At 42.8% G+C, this 19,861-nt stretch overlaps 1 protein-coding gene across 1 annotated transcript in view; it reads right to left on the reverse strand.

The window, feature by feature from the left end:
• LOC119949539 (dynein heavy chain 5, axonemal-like) overlaps positions 1 to 19,861 on the reverse strand; it is a 124,606-nt gene that overhangs the window by 82,560 nt on the left and 22,185 nt on the right. Inside the window, exons 16-30 of the mRNA XM_038771398.1 lie at positions 18,938 to 19,111; positions 17,605 to 17,694; positions 15,968 to 16,123; positions 14,227 to 14,366; positions 11,773 to 11,924; positions 10,099 to 10,306; positions 8,235 to 8,322; positions 8,002 to 8,125; positions 7,732 to 7,895; positions 5,728 to 5,820; positions 4,563 to 4,766; positions 3,213 to 3,293; positions 2,724 to 3,128; positions 2,500 to 2,618; positions 1,035 to 1,171 (exon numbers count right to left, since the gene is read on the reverse strand). Coding sequence (XP_038627326.1) covers positions 1,035 to 1,171; positions 2,500 to 2,618; positions 2,724 to 3,128; positions 3,213 to 3,293; positions 4,563 to 4,766; positions 5,728 to 5,820; positions 7,732 to 7,895; positions 8,002 to 8,125; positions 8,235 to 8,322; positions 10,099 to 10,306; positions 11,773 to 11,924; positions 14,227 to 14,366; positions 15,968 to 16,123; positions 17,605 to 17,694; positions 18,938 to 19,111 — 2,335 coding nt within the window. The remainder of the gene's footprint in view (positions 1 to 1,034; positions 1,172 to 2,499; positions 2,619 to 2,723; positions 3,129 to 3,212; positions 3,294 to 4,562; positions 4,767 to 5,727; positions 5,821 to 7,731; positions 7,896 to 8,001; positions 8,126 to 8,234; positions 8,323 to 10,098; positions 10,307 to 11,772; positions 11,925 to 14,226; positions 14,367 to 15,967; positions 16,124 to 17,604; positions 17,695 to 18,937; positions 19,112 to 19,861) is intronic.

Genomic DNA, 19,861 nt, shown 5'->3' on the forward strand with positions numbered 1-19,861 from the left:
GAATCTACCACATCTATCTGGTGACTCCCAAATCTACCTCATTAGTCCTGATCTCGCTTCTCTGCAGTTTCACATTTCCTCTTGCCTCCTGGATATCTCTACATGGGTGTTCCAATAACCTTTCTAGGATCTGCCCCATCCTCTCCTTCCAGAATTCCACACTCTGGTTCAAGGACTCAGATTATCTTGACTTGATTACTGCATCAGCCTCCTTGCCTGATCTCCTGCTTTCAGTCTCTCCCCTTTCTAGCCCAACTTCACTTTGCTGCCTGGATCATCATTCTGCACGAGTCTTCCCACTCCTCATTCCCTCCCACACCTCATTCCTCATTTCTCCCAAACTCCTCTAGCATCAGGCAGAATCTCCTGAACTCTGGCCTTGAAGCACCCTATCAGCTCTCTCCCTTCTATTTATCTACTCTTCTTCCACTATACCTCAGCTACCACACTTTATTCCTCTCAACCTAATTTACTCCCTCTACCTTGTTCTTAACTCTCCCACTGCTGACCTCTTGCTCGTGACCTTCTCTCTTCCTGGAGCTCCCTCATCCCTCACATACAGCAGACCATAGATCTTCCCATCTTGAAAGGCCTTATGAAATCCTATCTTCTCCAGGATGTCTTCCCAAACTGATTTCTTATCACCCCAACTGCCACTTCCTCCCCACTATGATTTAAGCGCCTGTCTCTTCCATTAAAATCTAAGGTTCTTGAGGGCAGGGATCTAGTATACTGATTTCTGTTGAGCTCTCCCAAACACTTAATATAGTCCTCTGAACACGGTTGGTCCTCAATAAATGCTATTGACTGAATGAATAGCAGCAGTGACTTCTTTAAATCCCATTTCCCTGCCCCCCCTCAATGCCAGTGTGAGTTGGATTTTACTTTCATTCCAGCCTCAAGTCCAGTGAGTCCCAAGTGCCAGGGCTGTTCTGAGGAATTACAGGAACATTCAGGATGAAAGCATTCCATGGAGGAAACATCAGTGTTACTGAATTGGCTGTGAACATCAAACCCAATTGCACAGTACATACCTGTTACTGAAAGGCCAAACAATTCTTCTCCACTGGAAAATGTGATGTACTTCCTCCACAGCTCATCAAACCTAGCCTGGAAGATCTGCAATCTATCACTTGCTTCCTGGGGAAGGATGCCTTCTACACCGGGGCCTCTACAAAGATGATAGTGTCATGTTAGAGTCAGGTTAAAGTCTTCCACTCATGTCTTCAAATACCCTCCACAGACTGTTTTCCCTCCTAGACTGTGAGCCTCTGTGGTTCAGGGACTGTGTCCAACCTAACTTATATCTACCTCAGAGCTCAGAACAATGCTTGACACATAGTAAGTGCTTAAATATTATTATTATTATTAATAAAGTTCCCAGTGATAACCTTGTTTGATGATGTTGGGTTATACAGGCTCTAGGTAGAAAATTGAATAGGGGAAGGAGTAGAGGGAGCCTTCTTGTTCTCTTCAGACTTACAGGGGCTCATGGGGCTTAAACCTTGGGCCTCAGGCTCAAGAGGTCCTGGAGATTTCAGAAGCCCTGCTCTGACAATATTATGTTACTGCCTATGTAAGCTCATTGTGGTCAGGGAATGTGTCTGTTTATTATCATATTGTACTCTCCCAAGCACTTAGTACAGTGCTCTGCACGCAGTAAATGCCCAATAAATATGATTGCAGTTCCATTATAGCACTGACGCATGTGGTGCCACTACTGCGCATGCTTCCACTGCCACCTTCCATCATCACTTCCTATCCCACCACAGCCTGCTGCTGCCCCAACTTGGCCTCTGCTGTTATCTCCCAGCTTCCCACTGCCACGAAAGCCCAGGCCACCTCTGCCACAGATGCTACCACCACTGCCACCCAGAACCTCCCAGCCTACTGCCATGGCTTGGAGTATCCTGGAGAGCTCCCTTCCACATATCAATCATGCCATCACCACTATTAAAGCGCCTGATGCTATGGAGGAGCTGTATATGTGTTTTTCTTCACTGGAAAGGTTTTGAAGCTGGGGAGAGCTGTAGTCTGGGTGGCTTGAAGGGAAAAGGAGTTACAGCCTGTGTGGAGAAGTGTGGAGAGTGTGATGACAATCTTATTTTGTTAGTATGTTTGGTTTTGTTCTCTGTCTCCCCCTTCTAGACTGTGAGCCCGCTGTTGGGTAGGGACTGTCTCTATATGTTGCCGACCTGTAATTCCCAAGCGCTTAGTACAGTGCTCTGCACACAGTAAGCGCTCAATAAATACTATTGATTGATTGATTGATTGATTGACAATCATGCTTGTACCTGAATTTATTTTATGGTGTCTATTTCTCCAGCTCCTTGAGGACAGAGACTGTATCTACTAAGTTCATTGTACTCTTCCATGCAATACTATTGACTGACTGATTGATAATTGCCAACTATAGCCTCAGTCTTTCCTGTCAAGGTGCTTTATACTCAGTATGTTTTTTAATTATTATTTTTACCTTGAATTACTGCAATGCCTTACCTTTCTTCAAACTCTTGGTGAAATTCCACAACATCCACCTGGAACTTTGCAACCCCAGTTAGTAAATCTGCTTTCATTTCTGGCTGGATTCGGAGGAGCAGATGCTGAGTTTGCAGAGCCTGCCATTAATGCAGTAATGCATGAAGAAGGAAACCCAAATCAAGCTTTTGGCCTCTGTAATTGGGGTGCACGGAATTATTCATTAAGCTGCAAGGCTGATGTACCTGTGTGGTAAGATTCTTCCAAGCATATGCCAATCCATCCACTCTTTCTGCATTCACATCTTGAAATGACGGTGCACATTTCAGTAGGAGAGAATAAGATTCCTCTATCGGGCCAATTGCCATGTCAATTTTAATCTCAGCTTCCCGGATTTCCTTTAAAGCTATCATTGAGTCTCGCACATCCTCAAGGTCATTGACAGGTCTGTTTAACCGCTTGCTAAGACTATCAATAAATAAATAAATTCCATCCATGTCCTTGGTATGTTTTTTGCTTAAAGCCAAGCCAAATGCTCTTTGTCTCAAATGACATTCCTGAATTAAGGCCATTTTCAGGGGTTCGGTGGAGAATTGTATTGATTCCAATGTGCAGTGACTTGGTAGTTCACTGATTTGGGTTTTTAATTGCTAAGAATAAAACAAAACAGGTGTGAATGTTCCTGGGGCCTTATTTTCTTATTTGACTGGCAGACTTCTTTCATGAATACTTACAGCAAAGATACTGATTTGGTTGTGGATCTCATATATTCCTGGGTTGGTTTCCAGAAACTCTTTAACATTTTCCTCTGGATCCTACAAAAGTAAACACAATTTTTGCTAATTGTTTGGATTACTTTTGACAGTTCATTCATTCAATCATATTTATTGAGCACTTACTGTGTGCAGAGCACTGTACTAAGTGCTTGGGAAGTACAAGTTGGCAACATATAGAGATGGTCCTTACCCAACAATGGGACAGTTCTTCCCCACCTTTCCTTCCTTCAGCTGTTTCTGAAGATTTTGTGTTGAAACATCTTGGCTGATTATTTTAGTGCATTTCTCCCCTGCTAGACTGTAATAATAATAATAATAACAATAATAATGGCATTTGTTAAGCGCTTACTATGTGCAAAGCACTGTTCTAAGCGCTGGGGGGGCAGATACAAGGTGATCTGATTGTCCCACGTGGGGCTCACAATCTTAATCCCCATTTTACAGATGAGGTAACAGGCTCAGAGAAATGAAGTGACTTGCCCAAGGTCACACAGCAGACATGTGGCAGAGCCAGGATTCGAACCCATAACTTCTGACTCCCAAGCCCGGGCTCTTTCCACTGAGCCACACTGCTTGAGGGTAGGGACCATGTTTACTAATTCCACTGCACTCTCCAAGCACTTATGATTGAGCTCTGCACACAGTAGGAGCTCAATAAATACTACTGATCGATTGACTGATAGTTGGGGCTTTTACCAGCTACCAGCCTTGACTCTTTCATTGTGTTTTGGAAATATAAAATTGTCTCTAAGGAGCCAGAAGCAGGGCAGAGAACCTGGTAACCTCTTTCTGCCTCTCCCAGCCACCCTTGTGTCAACTGTCTAGAGCAGAGATACCTAGGTGGTTGCTGACCATTGTGGGTGGAAAAGAGAACAATGATATGCCTAACCCCGCAGTGACAGTGAGCAGGTTTGTTGGGGTGGAAACTTACTGTCCAGCAGAGGCCTCCTAAACCTTAGTCCCCAGGAGATGTGGGGGCTCTGAGGACAAAGGCTCAGGTGAAGGCTTAGTGAACTGATTCCAAAGTAATGAAAGCAAAAAATATACCTTTGCTGCTTCAGAACTTAGAAGATGCTGTGGAATGGGAAGAAAAGCCCCCACACATTGAGTTCAAAAATCAAGGATAAGTGGAGCTTCCTTGGGTAACCTGGCATTTCCTTTATTCAGGACTTTTCCACTTTTGTTTTTTTCCATTTGACCCCTCACCCCTCAGAGGAGAAAGTAGACTGTTAAACCACTATAAACATCAGCCTTTCTGCATGCCCCTTACAATGTAGGGTGTCAAGTTTTCTTCGGTGAATATGTTACCTGGTTCCAAATGCTTGAGAATTTAGAAAAGTTCTTCAGGAGATTCTTTGTGGAATCTTTAAGAGATGAAATTACTGTGCTGAAATGAATAACAAGTTTGCTAATATCCTTGTGTTCACTGATCTGTTTATCCAGAGGTTTCAAGACCCCCATCTTGGTGATTTTACTGTCATCACTGAGTTCCATGGTAGCACTCTGCTCAATCTGAGGGACAAAACAGCTCTTTTAAGAGATGGAATGGCAGCCACATTAATAAATGCCATTATTTAAAACAAAAACAACAAAAAACCCAAACCTAGCATAGCTTGAATGTGCCTGTATGTTGAGGGTGCAAAAAACAAAAGTGCCAAAAGGAAAACGATTTTTCCACACTGGTCCAAGCTGCTGGAAGCAAGGGGCTCCCTTATACACCGGGCATTTCTATGTATTGCATGTGTGTGCTACAGACACCATGTCAGACTCAACAATCTACCTGGCTTTACATCTAACAACTGTATTGTACTCTCCCAATCCTTAGTACAGTGCTCTGCATAAAGTTAGTACTCAAAATATGCCATTAATTGATTGATTAATTAAGGGATGGGGGAAGGTTGGAGGAAAGGAGCAGTACTTGGTTTGCCCTTGTGGGTTTAACTCTGCAAGAACCTTGAAATGGTGCAATAGTAGTGCAATCTAATGATGGTGAAAGTAGCATGACGTAATGACCTCATCACATTATGCTGTATGCATCATGGTACGATAATGAGGTGGGAGGCCACAAAATCAAACAACTCTGGGCCCATGGTAAAGTTAATCACTCCTTTATTGACGGTATTCTTTAAAATGCTCTAGTATTTAGATCCAGGCTTTGCATACTGTGATGAGTTTGCTGATGTTTCTGCCAGGAAAGGGAGATTATTGCTTTAGTGGTCAAGTGATCGATGAGACATGTATAAAGTAGGGAAGTGAGGTGGGGGTGGGGGTGGGGAGGAGGGTGAAACATGCACCAGGTTCTCCTCTGGATAAGTAGTGGCCCAAGGTCGCAGGAGGGGAAGAGGAGGGCAGAAGCTCTTGACTTTGGCAGGCAGGGAGGGTCTCCAGAAAGCCAGAATTGTGACAAATGGAAGGAATGTTAAAAAAGAACCCATTTCATAGTTTAAAATCTGAAGAAAAAAACACCTTTTACCTGCTGTTGTCTATAATGTAGATGAGGAAATGTCCACAGAGGGATGTCCTTGGCCATCAGAAGTATCAGACTGACTGCTTTGTTTACAGCCCCCTGAAAGAAACATCTGAAAGTGTAAACTTGTATGAATTAGAAATCAAGGTCACAATTATACATTCGAAGTATTGTTAGAGCTTAGAGCTATCTTGAGGTTAAAAGTTGTGATTTCAAATTTCCTATTTTAAATGGCATATTCTAGATGGAGAAATATGTGAAAACAGAAAATGATAAGCAATGCCAAATGGAGCCAGACCAAATGGATCGATCCAATCCAGAATTCTGCCTCTGGCCATGGTAGCAGGGTGTCTGGAAGAACTGTGTGATGGTTGTTATCCTGGGCATCCCCATCCTTATGGCTAGGGGTAATAATAATAATGATAATAATAATAGTATTTGTTAAGTCCTTTCCCTTTATATGTGACAGACTACCACTCTCTGCACCTTCAAAGCCTTACTAAAGCCACATTTCCAAGAGGCCTTCCCCAACAAAACCCTCATTTCCCTTACTTCTCCCTCTGTGTTGCCTATGCATTTGGATCTGTACCCTTTATGAATTTCACCCCACTTTTAGCCCCATAGCACTTATGTACATAAACCATAATTTAATATCTGTCTCTCCCTCTAGACTCTAAACTCCTTGTGGGCAGGGAACATGTTTACCATCTCTGTTATATTGTATTCTCTCAAATGCTTAGTATAGTGGTCTGTACACAGTCATTTTTCAATAAATTCCATTGATTGACTGATTCTCCTCCTTATTGACTATCATGCCTACTTCCCATAAAATCTATTCTAGATTTTTAACTACCTCCTTAAACCCTCAATTCCCCCCAGCCTCCCCATCTCTCATCCCTGTTGACCTTTGCCATATACATCATTGATAAAATTGAAATGATCAGGCGTGAACTCCCCCAAGTCTCTCCCTCATCTTCCCAATCCACTCCTCTCTCCCCATTCACTTTCTCATCCAACCCAGCCTTCTCTCAAGAGATTTCAAAATCCACTCTCCCTCCTATCTGCACCTCCAACCTAACCCTTCTCACCATATAAAACTCTTTTAGCCAATCTTCTCCTTTCCCTGACAATTATCTTCTCCTATTCACTCTCCAAGGGCTCAAACACTCCCAAGTACCTCCTATCCTAAAAATACCCTCTCCTGACCCCACTACAGCATTCAACTATCATCCCATCTCCCTCCTGCCGTTCCTAAGCATTGTCTTCCTCCACTTCCTTTCCTCTAAATTCCCTGTTTAACAAGTTTCAGTACAATTTCACCTCCTCCACTCCACTGAAACTTCTCTCTCCCCAAGATCACCAATGACCAGCTCCTTGCCAAATCTAATGACTTCTACTCTACCCTAATCCTCCTTGAGCTCTTGGAAGCCTTTGACTTTCTGGGCCATCCTCTTCTGGAAACACCCCTATTCCTTGGTTTCTTTGACACAATCCTCTGTTCTATTATACTTTCCCAAGTGCTTAGTACAGTGCTCTGCACATAGTAAATGCTAAATAAATACCACTGATTGATTCATACATTCAGTCTACTACACATTCAGTGGTGCTTAATACGTATCTACTGTGTGCATAACACTGAACTAAATGTTGGAGAAGAGTAAAATGAGGGATACGTAAGACTCATTCCCTGGCCCTTAGGGAGCTTCAAAGTGTAAAACTGAGAGATTTGCAATGGGCACCTGAGGAAAGGGAAAGGACCATGACAAACACAACAGGAGCTCCTTCCACTGGGACGTTACACCTTGTCTTCTTCTGAGACCATGCTGAGACTCAATGTTGAGTGTCCACAGCTGGGGTGGAAGTTTGGCTGGTTTGGTGAATCTCCTTCCCTCTTCCCCCAAGCCCTTCATTCATATTCACTAACAAATGTTCCCTCAGAATGGGTCTCCTGTCCCATCCTCCCCAAGAGGAGTTCAGACATTCCTCCAATCACCCCTCCTCCTCCTTTACCTGAAAATCATCCAGACTTGGTTGCATCACCACATTTGGAATGGCCAATTGAATTTCAGCTTTAAAAAGAGAAACCCTTCCATCATTTTGGAAGCTGGTCCCTGAAGAGCTTTCACTTCCAGTGTTTAAGTGGTGTTTTAAAACATCTAATGAAGCTTTAGTGCCTAGGTAAAAATATAAAGTGAGAATAGTGAAAAGAGAGTCCCTCATAAAAAAATTTAAGATATTTGATGAAGTATAGGATTCAGAATTTTTAAAGTTGATACATACATTTGATCAAAGAGTCAGTATTTTTCTGACAGAGTTGCCCCATCAGGTTATAGAAACCACAGGGCAAACATTCCTGGCAACGGGTTTTCAGTTTTGTATCTGGATGTGCACAGGCAAAGGATTCCTGACAGGAAAAAACCAACACCATTAGCATGCAAATTTCAGTAGTTCCCCTAAAAAAGTTAATTGTTGTAACTGCTAGAAATGTGAAGCATTTTCATTTTAGATCTTACCTGGAGATAGGATCTGTCTTGCAGCTTCAGTCTGGCTTTCAGAGTGTATATCATTTCATACATATAGTGTTCTGCTTGTTGACTCTGTCTGCCAAAAGTAGTTTCAGGTTATAATCAACTACTCTAAACTGGGCCGGCATCAGATCATAAACAAATGAAGCAATAGCCTCAGGATGCTTCACCATGTGGGTGGGGGAGGTGGTGGGGGTAAGGAGGGAAATCACACACTGAAAGTACCCACTGTTGGAAATGAAGCTTGTGTGAACAAGGTTCTGGGAAAGGACTGCAATGGTTTTGGAGCAATTGGGATGAATCAGGGGGTTCCTAAACTTGGAGATGCAAACAAAACCGGGGCTACCAAGTATTTGTAGCTGATCCTGAATCAACCTGACAGAAATTAGAACTGAACCTACAGCCCAAAACATGGCAGAGACCTTTGTGCTTAGAGACAACACCAGCTCCAGGACAACATTCCTGGACACAAGTGGGGCAAATAGCACAGAACTAGTTCCCCACAGAGCCAAAGCCCATGCCAAATCCTGTGGACATACAAAAGTGCCCTGGTCTAAGGCAATCCACAGCACCTGCAGTCCCCAGATAAGGCCTTCATTATCTTCGCATTTACCTGGCTGTTGCTTTGGGTGTGGCTCCACTTCATCATTTGCTCTTTGGAATGTGTAGCCCTCCCTCCCTGCCCAGCTTGGGGTGTAGGAATGGGGACATGGATGGATTGGAGTGGGATGAGCAGAGCAATGCAGTCTCCTCCCATATCCTGTCCATCTCTGTTCGTGCGCCCATGTCTTTTGCCAAAGTGGAGAGGCAAATCTCCACTCAGGGAAGGGGATGCAAGGAGGAATGGTGGCAGTTGTGCCCATGCCTAGAACAACAATCATTGTAATGATTGAAGTTCAAATAATGAAAAGAAATTATAGAGTGTTGGGAGATAGGGAGGGCAGGAAAGCTACTATAGAAGCAGCATGGCTCAGTGGAAACAGCACGGGCTTTGGAGTCAGAGGTCATGGGTTCAAACCCCAGCTCTACCAATTGTCAGCTGTGTGACTTTGGGCTAGTCACTTAACTTCTCTGTGCCTCAGTTCCCTCATCCGTAAAATGGGGATTAAGACTGTGAGCCCCCCATAGGACAACCTGATCACCTTATAACCTCCCCAGTGCTTAGAACAGTGCTTTGTACATAGTAAGTGCTTAATAAATGCCATTATTATTATTATTATTATTACTAAGAAAAGGGGAGAGGGCACAATGAGGGGAAAATTGGGTAGAGAGGGACTTTCAGGATAATTTTTACTTGAAATGCTTGGCTATCATGACAGGTCTGATTCTGGAACAGATCCTAATTTCATGTGAGTCTGTGGGAAAATGTTCTTCATAGACCAAACATTCACAATACAACTCTGATTGTGTATCATTGTTACATCTTGAGGTATGCCTGTACAATGCTTTTTAGCTTGGAGTACCATATGACATTCTCCTTTTTAATGTTAAGTGGGTACTCAGCTTTAGCCTTCTAGGCAGATCAGGACACCAAACAAGTTTTTTTGGACACATTTTTTTCATAAATAAGCCTGATTCAGACATGGTCTCTGAACATAACAAGGAAACTTCTTAAGTATTTAACTAAATGAGAGCTTTTTAAAATTCTCCCCACTGACATATTGTGCCAAACATAATGAATAAAGTCTTAAGGAGAAAACTGTGGTAAGGAGTATTTATTTAGTAAAAAAATAAAATAGCCCAACACATTGGAAGTAAAATACTGGGGACTGAAGGGATCTAAGCCAACTCAGAACTGCAGGGATTCTTCAAATCATTTTCAAATCTAGACATTTCTTAGGGAACTACTTACTGAGACAGTCTTTCAGCCACTGCAGCAATCCGAGTCTCTGTTCTCTTCAGAAAATCAGGAATTTCAATAGGTTCCTCTTCGGGCAAATCAACAAGGATCGTGTTGGCTGTTTCATGCAGAATTTTTTCAATTCTGCACTCAAGCGTGTCCACAGCATCTTTCACAATTTGTTTCACTTCTTCTTGGCAATGATGCACTCGCTCAATGACTAATAAACCAAAAATGAGATCACATCACACAGCCCATTCTTATTCCCAATAATACTTGCTTTTCCATGTATGTCTAGAAGCAGGGTCAGGCATATTCCTGGAGAAGGAAGAACAGTGGGAGGAGATGCCCAGGACAGGGCTTAAGGAAATAGAGGATGTCCTGTGGGGCCTCAATAGGGGAGAAGTTTGGGATAGGCTATACAGGCTCCAGCTTCCCTTCTGGAAAAATATAAAAGTATAGTTTTCCCAAGAGTCTTGGGTATAAGGATGAATGTCTATAGGAGAGTCAGATCCTGGAGAGAAAGCTTGTTCAATCTTGAGGAATTCTGGTTTAAACCACTTGGAACCAAGTAATCCAAAACATTTTCATCCCATTCCTCACCCAATGGTATTATTTAACCTTGAAACAGAATAGCCTATGAAGGCTAACAGGTATTCTAGCATTGTAAAAATCAAGTGGATTTTGGGGCACTTTTTCAACCTACCACTAGTTATACCTTGTGAAATAAGGCCTTTGTTAGCAAAATGGCCAGAAGTTCCAATTTGGGTGAGATAATCTAACATATCCTCCAAGAGGCCTTCCCTAAATAAGCCTTCACTTCCTCTTCTCCCATTTTCTTTTGTGTCACGGCTGCACTTGGGTTTGCACTCTTTATTCACCCCTCCCTCGGGCCCACAACATTTAAGTACCTATCCACAGTTTATTTATATTAATGTCTGTCTCCCCCTCTAGACTGTGAGCTCATTGTGGGCAAGGAACATGTCTACCAACTCTGTGGCATTGTACTCTTCCAGTCACTTAGTAAAGTGCTCTGCAAACAGTAAGAGCTCAATAAACAGGATTGATTGATTGATTTGGGGTTCTGTTCCACCAACCAGAAAGCTTCAGGGGTTTTCCTGTTTCTGGGCTGCACTTGCCCATGCCCCTTCTCCTTCTGGGAACCACAATGCCCCCTACTATTCCTTCCCCAGTAATCTTACTTGGAGGAGGGGCTACTCGGAGTGGTACATTGAGCCTTGCCAACCTGCTCTTTCCTGGAAAGGGCACATGTCCCTCCCCACTTCCTTACCTACGGTGGCCATCTGTCCAGTTTTCTACCAGACAATCTGCTTTTCAGACTGGGGGGGGGTGTGTGTGTGTGTGTGTGTGTGTGTGTGTGTGTGTGTGTGTGTGTGTGTGTGTGTGTGTGTGTGTGTGTGTGTGTGTGTGTGTGTGTGTGTGTGTGTGTGTGTGTGTGTGTGTGTGTGTGTGTGTGTGTGTGTGTGTTTTCAACAAAGCAGGATTTGGTATTTTTGATTCTGTCAGGGGTCACCCTATCATCATCATCAGTGGTATTTATTGAGTGCTTACTGAGTGCAGAGCACTGTACTAAGCTCTTGGGAGAGTACAATACTCTCAAAGGTTGTACTCGTTGCAAGATTGAAAACAATGTCACTTTGACTCGAAGAAACCAAAAGTACGTACATTGATCGATATTCAAAGAGGTCCAAGACAGCTGAGTCAAACCTGGACTGAGAGCTTTCTCGATTTGCCCCAGAAATGGCTTGATCACGGGCTTCAACAGGAGGGGAACACCATTTGCAAAACTTCTATAATTAACCAAAAAATGTTGAAGGCTACAAAAGAAGGAACAAGAGAAGGTCAAAAATATATTATTAGGTTGAAAGAAAAACTTTCCTGAATGCGTTTTCAATGTTATTTGTTTTTCCAGATATTACAGTTTTAGAGAGGCAGTGTAGCCAAGTGGAAAGAGCATGGGCTTGAGAATCAGAGGGCCTGAATTCTAATCCCAGCTCCGCCACTTGCCTGCTTTGTGATCTTGGGTAAGTCACTTAACATCACTATGCCTTACTTTCCTCATCTGTAAAATAATTGTAGCATTTAATATTAATAATAAGAATAATAAGCTCACCTCGCTATACTCCTTCTACAACCCAGCCTGCACACTTTGCTCCTCTAATGCTAACCTTCTCACTGTGCCTCAATCTTACCTTCCTCGCCGCCAACCCCTTGCCCATGTCCTGCCACTGGCCTTGAATGCCTTCCCACCTCAAATCCGACAGACAATTACTCTCCCCACCTTCATAGCCTTATTGAAGGCACATCGCCTCCAAAAGGCCTTCCCTGGCTAAGCCCCACCTTTCCTCTTCCCACTCTCTTCTGCTTCCTCTGTTCTTCCACCCTCTTGGCCCCACAGCACTTTTGGACATATCTGTAATTTATTTATTTATTTATGTTAATGTCTGTCCCGCCCCCCCCCTCCCCCCGGACTGTAAGCTTGCTGTGGGCAGGGAATGTGTCTGTATATTGTTGTATTGTACTCCCCCAAGCGCTTAATACAGTGCTCTGCATACACTAAGCACTCAATAAATATGACTGAATAATAATACTAATGATTGTGGTATTTGTTAAGTGCTTACTATGTGCCAGGCATTCTGGGGTGGATATAAGCTAATCAGGTTGGACACAGTCCAAGTCCCACGTGGGGCCTAATTCCCATTTTATAGATGAGGGAACTGAGGCACAGAGAAGTTAAGTGACTTACCCAAGTTCACACAGCAGACAAGTGGCAGAGTCCCTCCCCCTTAGACTATGAGCCCTACATTGGTCAGGAACTGTATCCCACCTGATTATCTTTTAACTACCAGAGTGCTTAGCCCAGTGCTTGGCACATAGTAAACACTAAACACATACTACAATATTTTCATTATTATTATGATTATTTACCTGGGCTAACAGAGAGAGTCTTTTTCTGAGGGGGAAGTTTCTGCCCTAAACTTTAGAAAGGGCTGATAAAGGGCTGATGGCATTTATTTATGTGATTCATTCCTTCCTTCCTTTTCCTTCCTTCCTTCCTTCCTTGCTTCCTTCCTTCCTTCCTTCCTTCCTTCCTCCCTCCCTTCCTTCCATTTATTAAGCACTTACTATGTGCAAAGCACTATACTAAGCACTTGGGAGAGTACACTATAACAATAAACAGACACATTCCTCCCTGAAAGCTTTGTCCTCACAGCTGGGGTTTGCCAATTTAAAGAAACTTCTTGTGCTGAGCCTCAGATAGTTACCCAGTTCACCTTGGTTAAGAACAGTGGAAGATTTCCCAATTGGTCCTAAAGGTCCCGGTCTATCTTTATGGGGTGGCAATACAAAAATAAAAAAGCCTAAAAGCTCACATTGATGACATACATTAATTATACATTTCTCAATTGCAATTTACCTTTTACAAAATACCTAAACACTTTGCACCTTGGGCCCCATCCATCTGTAAATCCCCACAGTTATGACCACTGCAGCTACTGCCCAAAAGGCTGAAATAAGGGCACCACTGAAGCCTGTTGTCACTGCCACAAACATATCGAAATATAATAGTGATGGTATTTGTTAAGCGCTTATTATGAGCCAGACACTGTACTAAGCACTGGGGTGGATACAAGTAAATCGAGTTGGACATGGACTGTGCCCTGTCCCGTGTGTACCTCACAGTCTCAATCGCCATTTTCCAGATGAGGTAACTGAGGCACAGAGAAGTGAAGTGACTTGCCCAAGGTCACACAGCAGATAAGTGGTGGAGCTGGGATTAGAACCCATGACCTTTGGACGCCGAGGCCCAAGCTCTATGGTCTTTATGGATGCAATTCATTTTAGGTAAATTTCATGGATGGTCCCTCGATTCATGGATGGTTGGCAGCCCCTACACCACTGCCAATGCCCCGATGTTCTGTTTTAGAACCTTTTTGGGATGTAGTCTTGGTGAGTGGCAGATAGTTGTGGAATGAAAAAGAAATTAAGAAAATGTTGGGGTTATTCTTGCTCCAGGAGTGCAGCGGTTTTAGTTTTTAATGGAAACAGAGGACAAAAAAGGAGCCAAAATGATCAAGAAAACAGTGGGCTATTCAAAGATGAAAAGTGTTTACTGACTTCATTTGTTGTCTTTTAATTTGTTCCCCCTTGGTGCACATATCGAGGACAGCATCTGGAATTTCTAAGCTCATTTTCTTGAAGTATCTTATTTCAGAAAATACCTCAAGTAATATAGGATCCAAGTTCACAAATAATTCCTGCATATGCCAAAACCAAACAAAAAATTGGGTAAGAATAAAATATGTCACATGCACAATGTTCTTAATAAAAACTTGGTTGCGCATAGGTATATTGATTTATCCAGAAATAGAGAAACTCAGAGTTTACTCCCAATATTTCAGGTAAATTATGGGGAAAAGCATGGACATCAATTATATACCAGAGTTAATGAATAGAATGTGCAAATCATAAGTCAACATAGTTAATCAGGGGGCTGAGAAACATCTTTTTCATGAGAGGAATCTGGAAGGATGAGGCCTTTTCAATCTGAAATGCAGGTGGAGAGGGGACATGACTTACATATACAAAATTATGAAATGTATGGACAGAGTGAACACAGAATTGCTATTCCCCAAATACCACTGCAGGACAAGGAGAAGTCCTCTGAAGCTTTATTTATTCATTCATTCAATTGTATTTATTGAGTGCTTACTGTGTGCAGAGCACTGTACTAAGCACTTGGGAAGTACAAATTGGCAACATATAAAGACGGTCTCTACCCAACAATGGGCTCACAGCCTAGAAAGGGGAGGCAGACAACAAAACAAAGCAAGCAGACAGGTGTCAATACCATCAGAATAAATAGAGTGATAGCTATATATACATCATTAATAAAATAAATATAGCAAATATGTACAAATAAAATAGAGTAATAAATATGTACAAATATGTACAAGGGCTGTGGGGAGGGGAAGGGGGCAGGGCAGAGGGCGTGGGGTGATGGGGAAGAGGAGAGGAAAAAGAGGGGGTTCAGTCTGGGAAGGCCTCCTGGAGGAGGTGAGCTTTAGGGTTGTACATTCGAAACAAACAAAAGGGAAAAATACTTATTACTAATAATTGTAGTATTTGTTAAGCACTTACTATGTGCCAAGCACTGTACTAAGCACTGGGGTAGATACAAGATAATCAGGTCTTACATAGTCCCTGTCCCTCATAGAGTTCACAGTTTAGAAAGGAGGGAGAACAGGTATCTCATTTTACAGATGAGGAAAATGAGGCACAGAAAAGTTAAGTGACTTCTCCATAGTCCCATAGCAGGCAAGTGGCAGAGCCGGGATTAGAACACAGATCTTCCAACATCCATGCTCTTTTTACTAAAGCACACTGCCTCTTACCATCCCTCTCATGTGGAGGAGTTTTCACCTCAGTGTGATTGCCCAATAGCACAACACAGCCCTTCTGCCCATGTCCAGGGACAGCTCTCTCTGTTAACAGGTGACTACCTACCCATTGGATTCTTCTGCTTTTCAAATGAATTCAGTGAATCACAGCCACTCTGGTGGTGAACCCAGTAATACCCTTGCCCAGGGATGTGTTCCTACAAAAATTAGTACTCAAACTTTTGACAGTGGGTCAACGCCCGACTTGACAGAGGGTTTGGCCCCAGAGAAGCAAGCATGGGACTCTAATGATCTTTCTCTGGCTAAGAAGATATGTTCTCCTGCACTCCTCCCTTGGTTGCAGACTCTATCAAACTGCTTGGTGTTCTGACCCCCTACAGTGCCCAGAGGGACCAGAACACAATCCCTAGGCATGACTCCAGACTCCAAAGCCTTATTTTCACTTTCATTCACCATACCTTTGTTTCAGGATGTTTGACCAACAATGATGCCTGGAGCCCATTTTTCATTCGATCAGCACATTTGCACCATGCTCTGTAGCAGAGCAGTTCATACTCCAAGAGAACAGCTGCCATTTTGTTATACTTCCAAATCACTCTCTTCATTTCTGGAATCTTAAAAACACCCCCCAAAACACTGGATTAGAAATCATATTCCGATATTACTGCATAATTTTAACTCCAGTAGTTTACACAATGACTCGGGTTTGCCTGGGGAAGGTGTTTTAAAATTTTTTCAGAGGAGTCTGCAAGATGAATATCAAACTTTGGGGGTCACATGCATATTGTCAAGGTTTAAATGTTTCCTAAAGCCATAGCCCACCTTAGAGTCCTCCCTAAGAATTTGGCATCAGCACATCCATCCAATTGGCTATTCTGCTTCCTAGTCCTGTCCCCTTATCCCATTGCTGCCTAGGTAATGGAAAGAAGCCACTGAAGTCTAGACTGCCTGGTGGCAGGAGAGGATTTGGGGAGAAACTGGGAGAGATCAGGAAAGAAAGAAGGTGAGGATATCACTACAGCTGTTGATTTCTGCTTTTTCCTTTGGTACCAAGAGCAGGATGATAGCATCATCTGTTTTGTTAAAAAAAAACAAAAAAAAAACAGAACAACAGAAAAAACAGGGCTCTTCCCTTTGAAGCACTGAATTTCTCTGGTTTCCAAATGGACTCTGTAGTCTATATTGCAAAACCATATAGATTTGTATTTTTAGATATCTATAGCTCCCTCTATATAGCAGTCCTACATTTTCAAAGATGTGCTACTACTACTAATAATAATTATGTATTTGTTAAGTACTTACTATGTGCCAAATACTGTACTAAGCTCTGGAGTAGATACAAGATAATCAGGTCCCACATGGGGCTCACAGTCTAAGTAGGAGGGAGGACAGGTATTGAATCCCCATCTTGCAGATGACGAAACTGAGGTCCAGAGAAGTTCAGTGACTTGTCCAAGGTCCCATAGCAGACAAGTGGTGGAGCCAGGACTAGAACCCAGGCCTGTACTCTTTTCACTAGAGCACGCTGGTTCTGAAGACGAGAGATCATGCATGTGTTCCTGTGTGACTGAAAAGACTGTTACATCCTTCCACATTGTGTCTGGAAGAGAGTTCTGTAATATGCTAATTAATTTGTTTCATCCAGAGCTTTTTAGTGATTGCTACCCACCAGGCTGGTCTGTCTCGCTGTGGGAGTCCCTATGCAACATTATTTGAGACTGTTTCAGTGGGTCTTTCAATTATTTATTCCACCATCCTGGCACATGTGCAGTGCTTGGCACATAGTAAGCGCTTAACAAATACCCATTATTATTATTATTATTGTTTGTGTGCTCCCTCTTTCAATTCATGATACAATTCATATCCATTATTCTTCCATTTACCAAGTCTTCCCACTATATTTATTTATTAGGGTATCTATTGAGGATTTAGTGAGTATGTGCCAAGTGCTGTGCTAAGCACTGGGAGAGATACAAAATAACTGGACAGGACACAGTCCCAAGCACTTAATATAAAGAAATTATCTGAAACATTTGATAAAATTTTTGTTAATGTATTCCATAGGAGAACCTTTGAGAGGGTATATGTTTCCAACCTTCAAAATTTCCTGTTTATTCTTAAAGAATTTCATCGGCTGGTCTATTTTTCTAAACAACTGCCGGGACCACAGTATCTTCCCAGATACCTGAAATAAAGAAAGATTTGAGATGTTGCTTCCCTCATTTGAAAACAGCTGTGGTTTGTTCCCTCAATTTCTACCCTTTTTCATTGTATGAAAACTTATTTAGCCCAGAGCAGGCATTCCTATTCTCAAAGTGGATGCCACTCAAGTTTCTGCTTCTGTGAATTTTCCTGCTAAGAAAACACACACCTCCCTCCTTCTCCTTTCCTCTTCACCCACTTCTCCCCAGGTTCCTGACCTTGGTTTTACTGTCCCTTTCCTGCATCCCCACCCCCACCATTTTCTTGGTTCCCTGACCCTTCCCCTGTTAGATTTCTATTCTTTTTCTTAACAGTCATGACTGACAACGGTCTTCAGACCATTGAATGCCTCCTTCTCCTCTTCCACTGCCACAGACCTCCTTCCTTTCCCTCCTCCTCCACTGTCACCTGTCTCCCCAACTCCCTGGCTCTGTGACTCTGAAAGTCAGGAACAACAGGCTGTAGAAGGGATCAGTGGTGGAGAATGAGGGCTCCAACGGAGCACAGCAGCAGTAACTAGGATTACCGATACTGGCCATCAAAAATTCCAGACTCAAGACACATGTGAAGTCATCCAAATTATGCCAGCATGCGGCATGATGTAATGAATAGCTAGTCTCTACACTTATTCCTCCCAGCCAAGCACTCTGCCCCCCAAGCCCCCAATTCCAGCCAATCATCATGAAACGTTCTTCCCAGACAGGCATTTCACCCCATTCTAGTTAGCCATGTTCAAGTCCTACCAGACTATTTCTACGCTCTAGTCCTTCCAACCAATCATTTAATTTCATTATTTCCAGCCAATCAATATCGCTGTGTTGTCCATGGTCTCATCCTTCTGGTCCTCCTACTCCGGTCATATATGTGGGTAGCACTACTTACAATTATGTGGTTCAAAAAAAATCTTTAATTTCCTTCTCAAAAATTGGTATGGGGAAATTATGTGAGTAAATATGATATTTCTCCTTAGGAGCAACCTATGTGGCTCACTGTGGTATCCGGAGGGTGACCATCTCCCTGTGTTTTGCCTTTTTGTCTACCAACTTTGTTGAATTGTACTCTCCCTTAATACAGAGCTCTGAACAGAATAAGTGCTCATTAAATATCACTGATTAATTTTTGAGGAGATATAAGTAGATCCAACTGGACCTAAGAAAGAAGAAGCCTGTGACCTAATGTCTGTTGCAGGAGATAAAAGCAAGGTTTATTTTCAAAAAGATTCTCACCGGTGGAACATTGTGAGGGATAGGAGGGTCAGTTTTCTGTTTCTGGTAGGATTTTCGAACCATTTCCAAATCTTGGCTATATTGTTGTACGGCTATTCGGTACTTTCCTTGGAGATCAATGTGGATTGGATGGAGTTGTTCAAGCTTCACCAAAACTCCCAGCATCTGTTCAGTCTAAGAGCAAATGAAAGCGGAATCTGGGTTAATGTTAGATTGTTAAGGAGTTTTTCATTCAGCTCCCAAGATGCCTGTTTTTTGTCCTTTGCCCAGAGTGGCCAGTGAAACAGGATGAGAAACTCCAATCTGTCTACTTTGATGCTTGCTGGTACTTCCTTCTGGTGAGCAACATCCCATTCATCTTGTCTGGCTCACAGAAGGGCTGTAAGTAGTCATCCTGACTGCCACCATTTTTTAGAGCAGTTTTCGGTTCCCTGAACCATTCCTCTCTGTTCTGTTTTCCCCCCAGCTTCAAAGCACCTGCTTCAGATTGGGTTTAATCAGGCTAAGACAAAAGGTACCAGACACCCAGAGTCATAGGAATTCTTTGGACAAAAACAAATCAAACCACCATGACTGGGCCATGCTGTTGCTTGAACACACAGGTCTCTGGAAACAAACTCTCCAGGCCTCAGCTCCAGGCTACTCAGATGTCCCTGTCCCTGACCCCTTTACCCTCATGAGGAGAGGTGGGCATAGGGTGCTGGAGAGCAGTCGGGTGGTGGAGAGGAGGGACTGTAAATTAAAGTTTCATAAAAGTTTCACTTCTAAATTGTCATAGCAGGGCAGACATCTGTCCAGTTTTCCCAAAAGCCTAGATTCTCAGGGGAAAAAAAAGGGAGAGGGTAGCATTTTACATTTCACAGTGGGTCTCCACTTAACTCATACTAGGTCATTCTGGTTTGTTTGGGAACATGATTGAGCACA

The sequence above is a fragment of the Tachyglossus aculeatus genome, chromosome X2, assembly GCF_015852505.1.
Source record: "Tachyglossus aculeatus isolate mTacAcu1 chromosome X2, mTacAcu1.pri, whole genome shotgun sequence".
Lineage (NCBI taxonomy): Eukaryota > Metazoa > Chordata > Mammalia > Monotremata > Tachyglossidae > Tachyglossus > Tachyglossus aculeatus.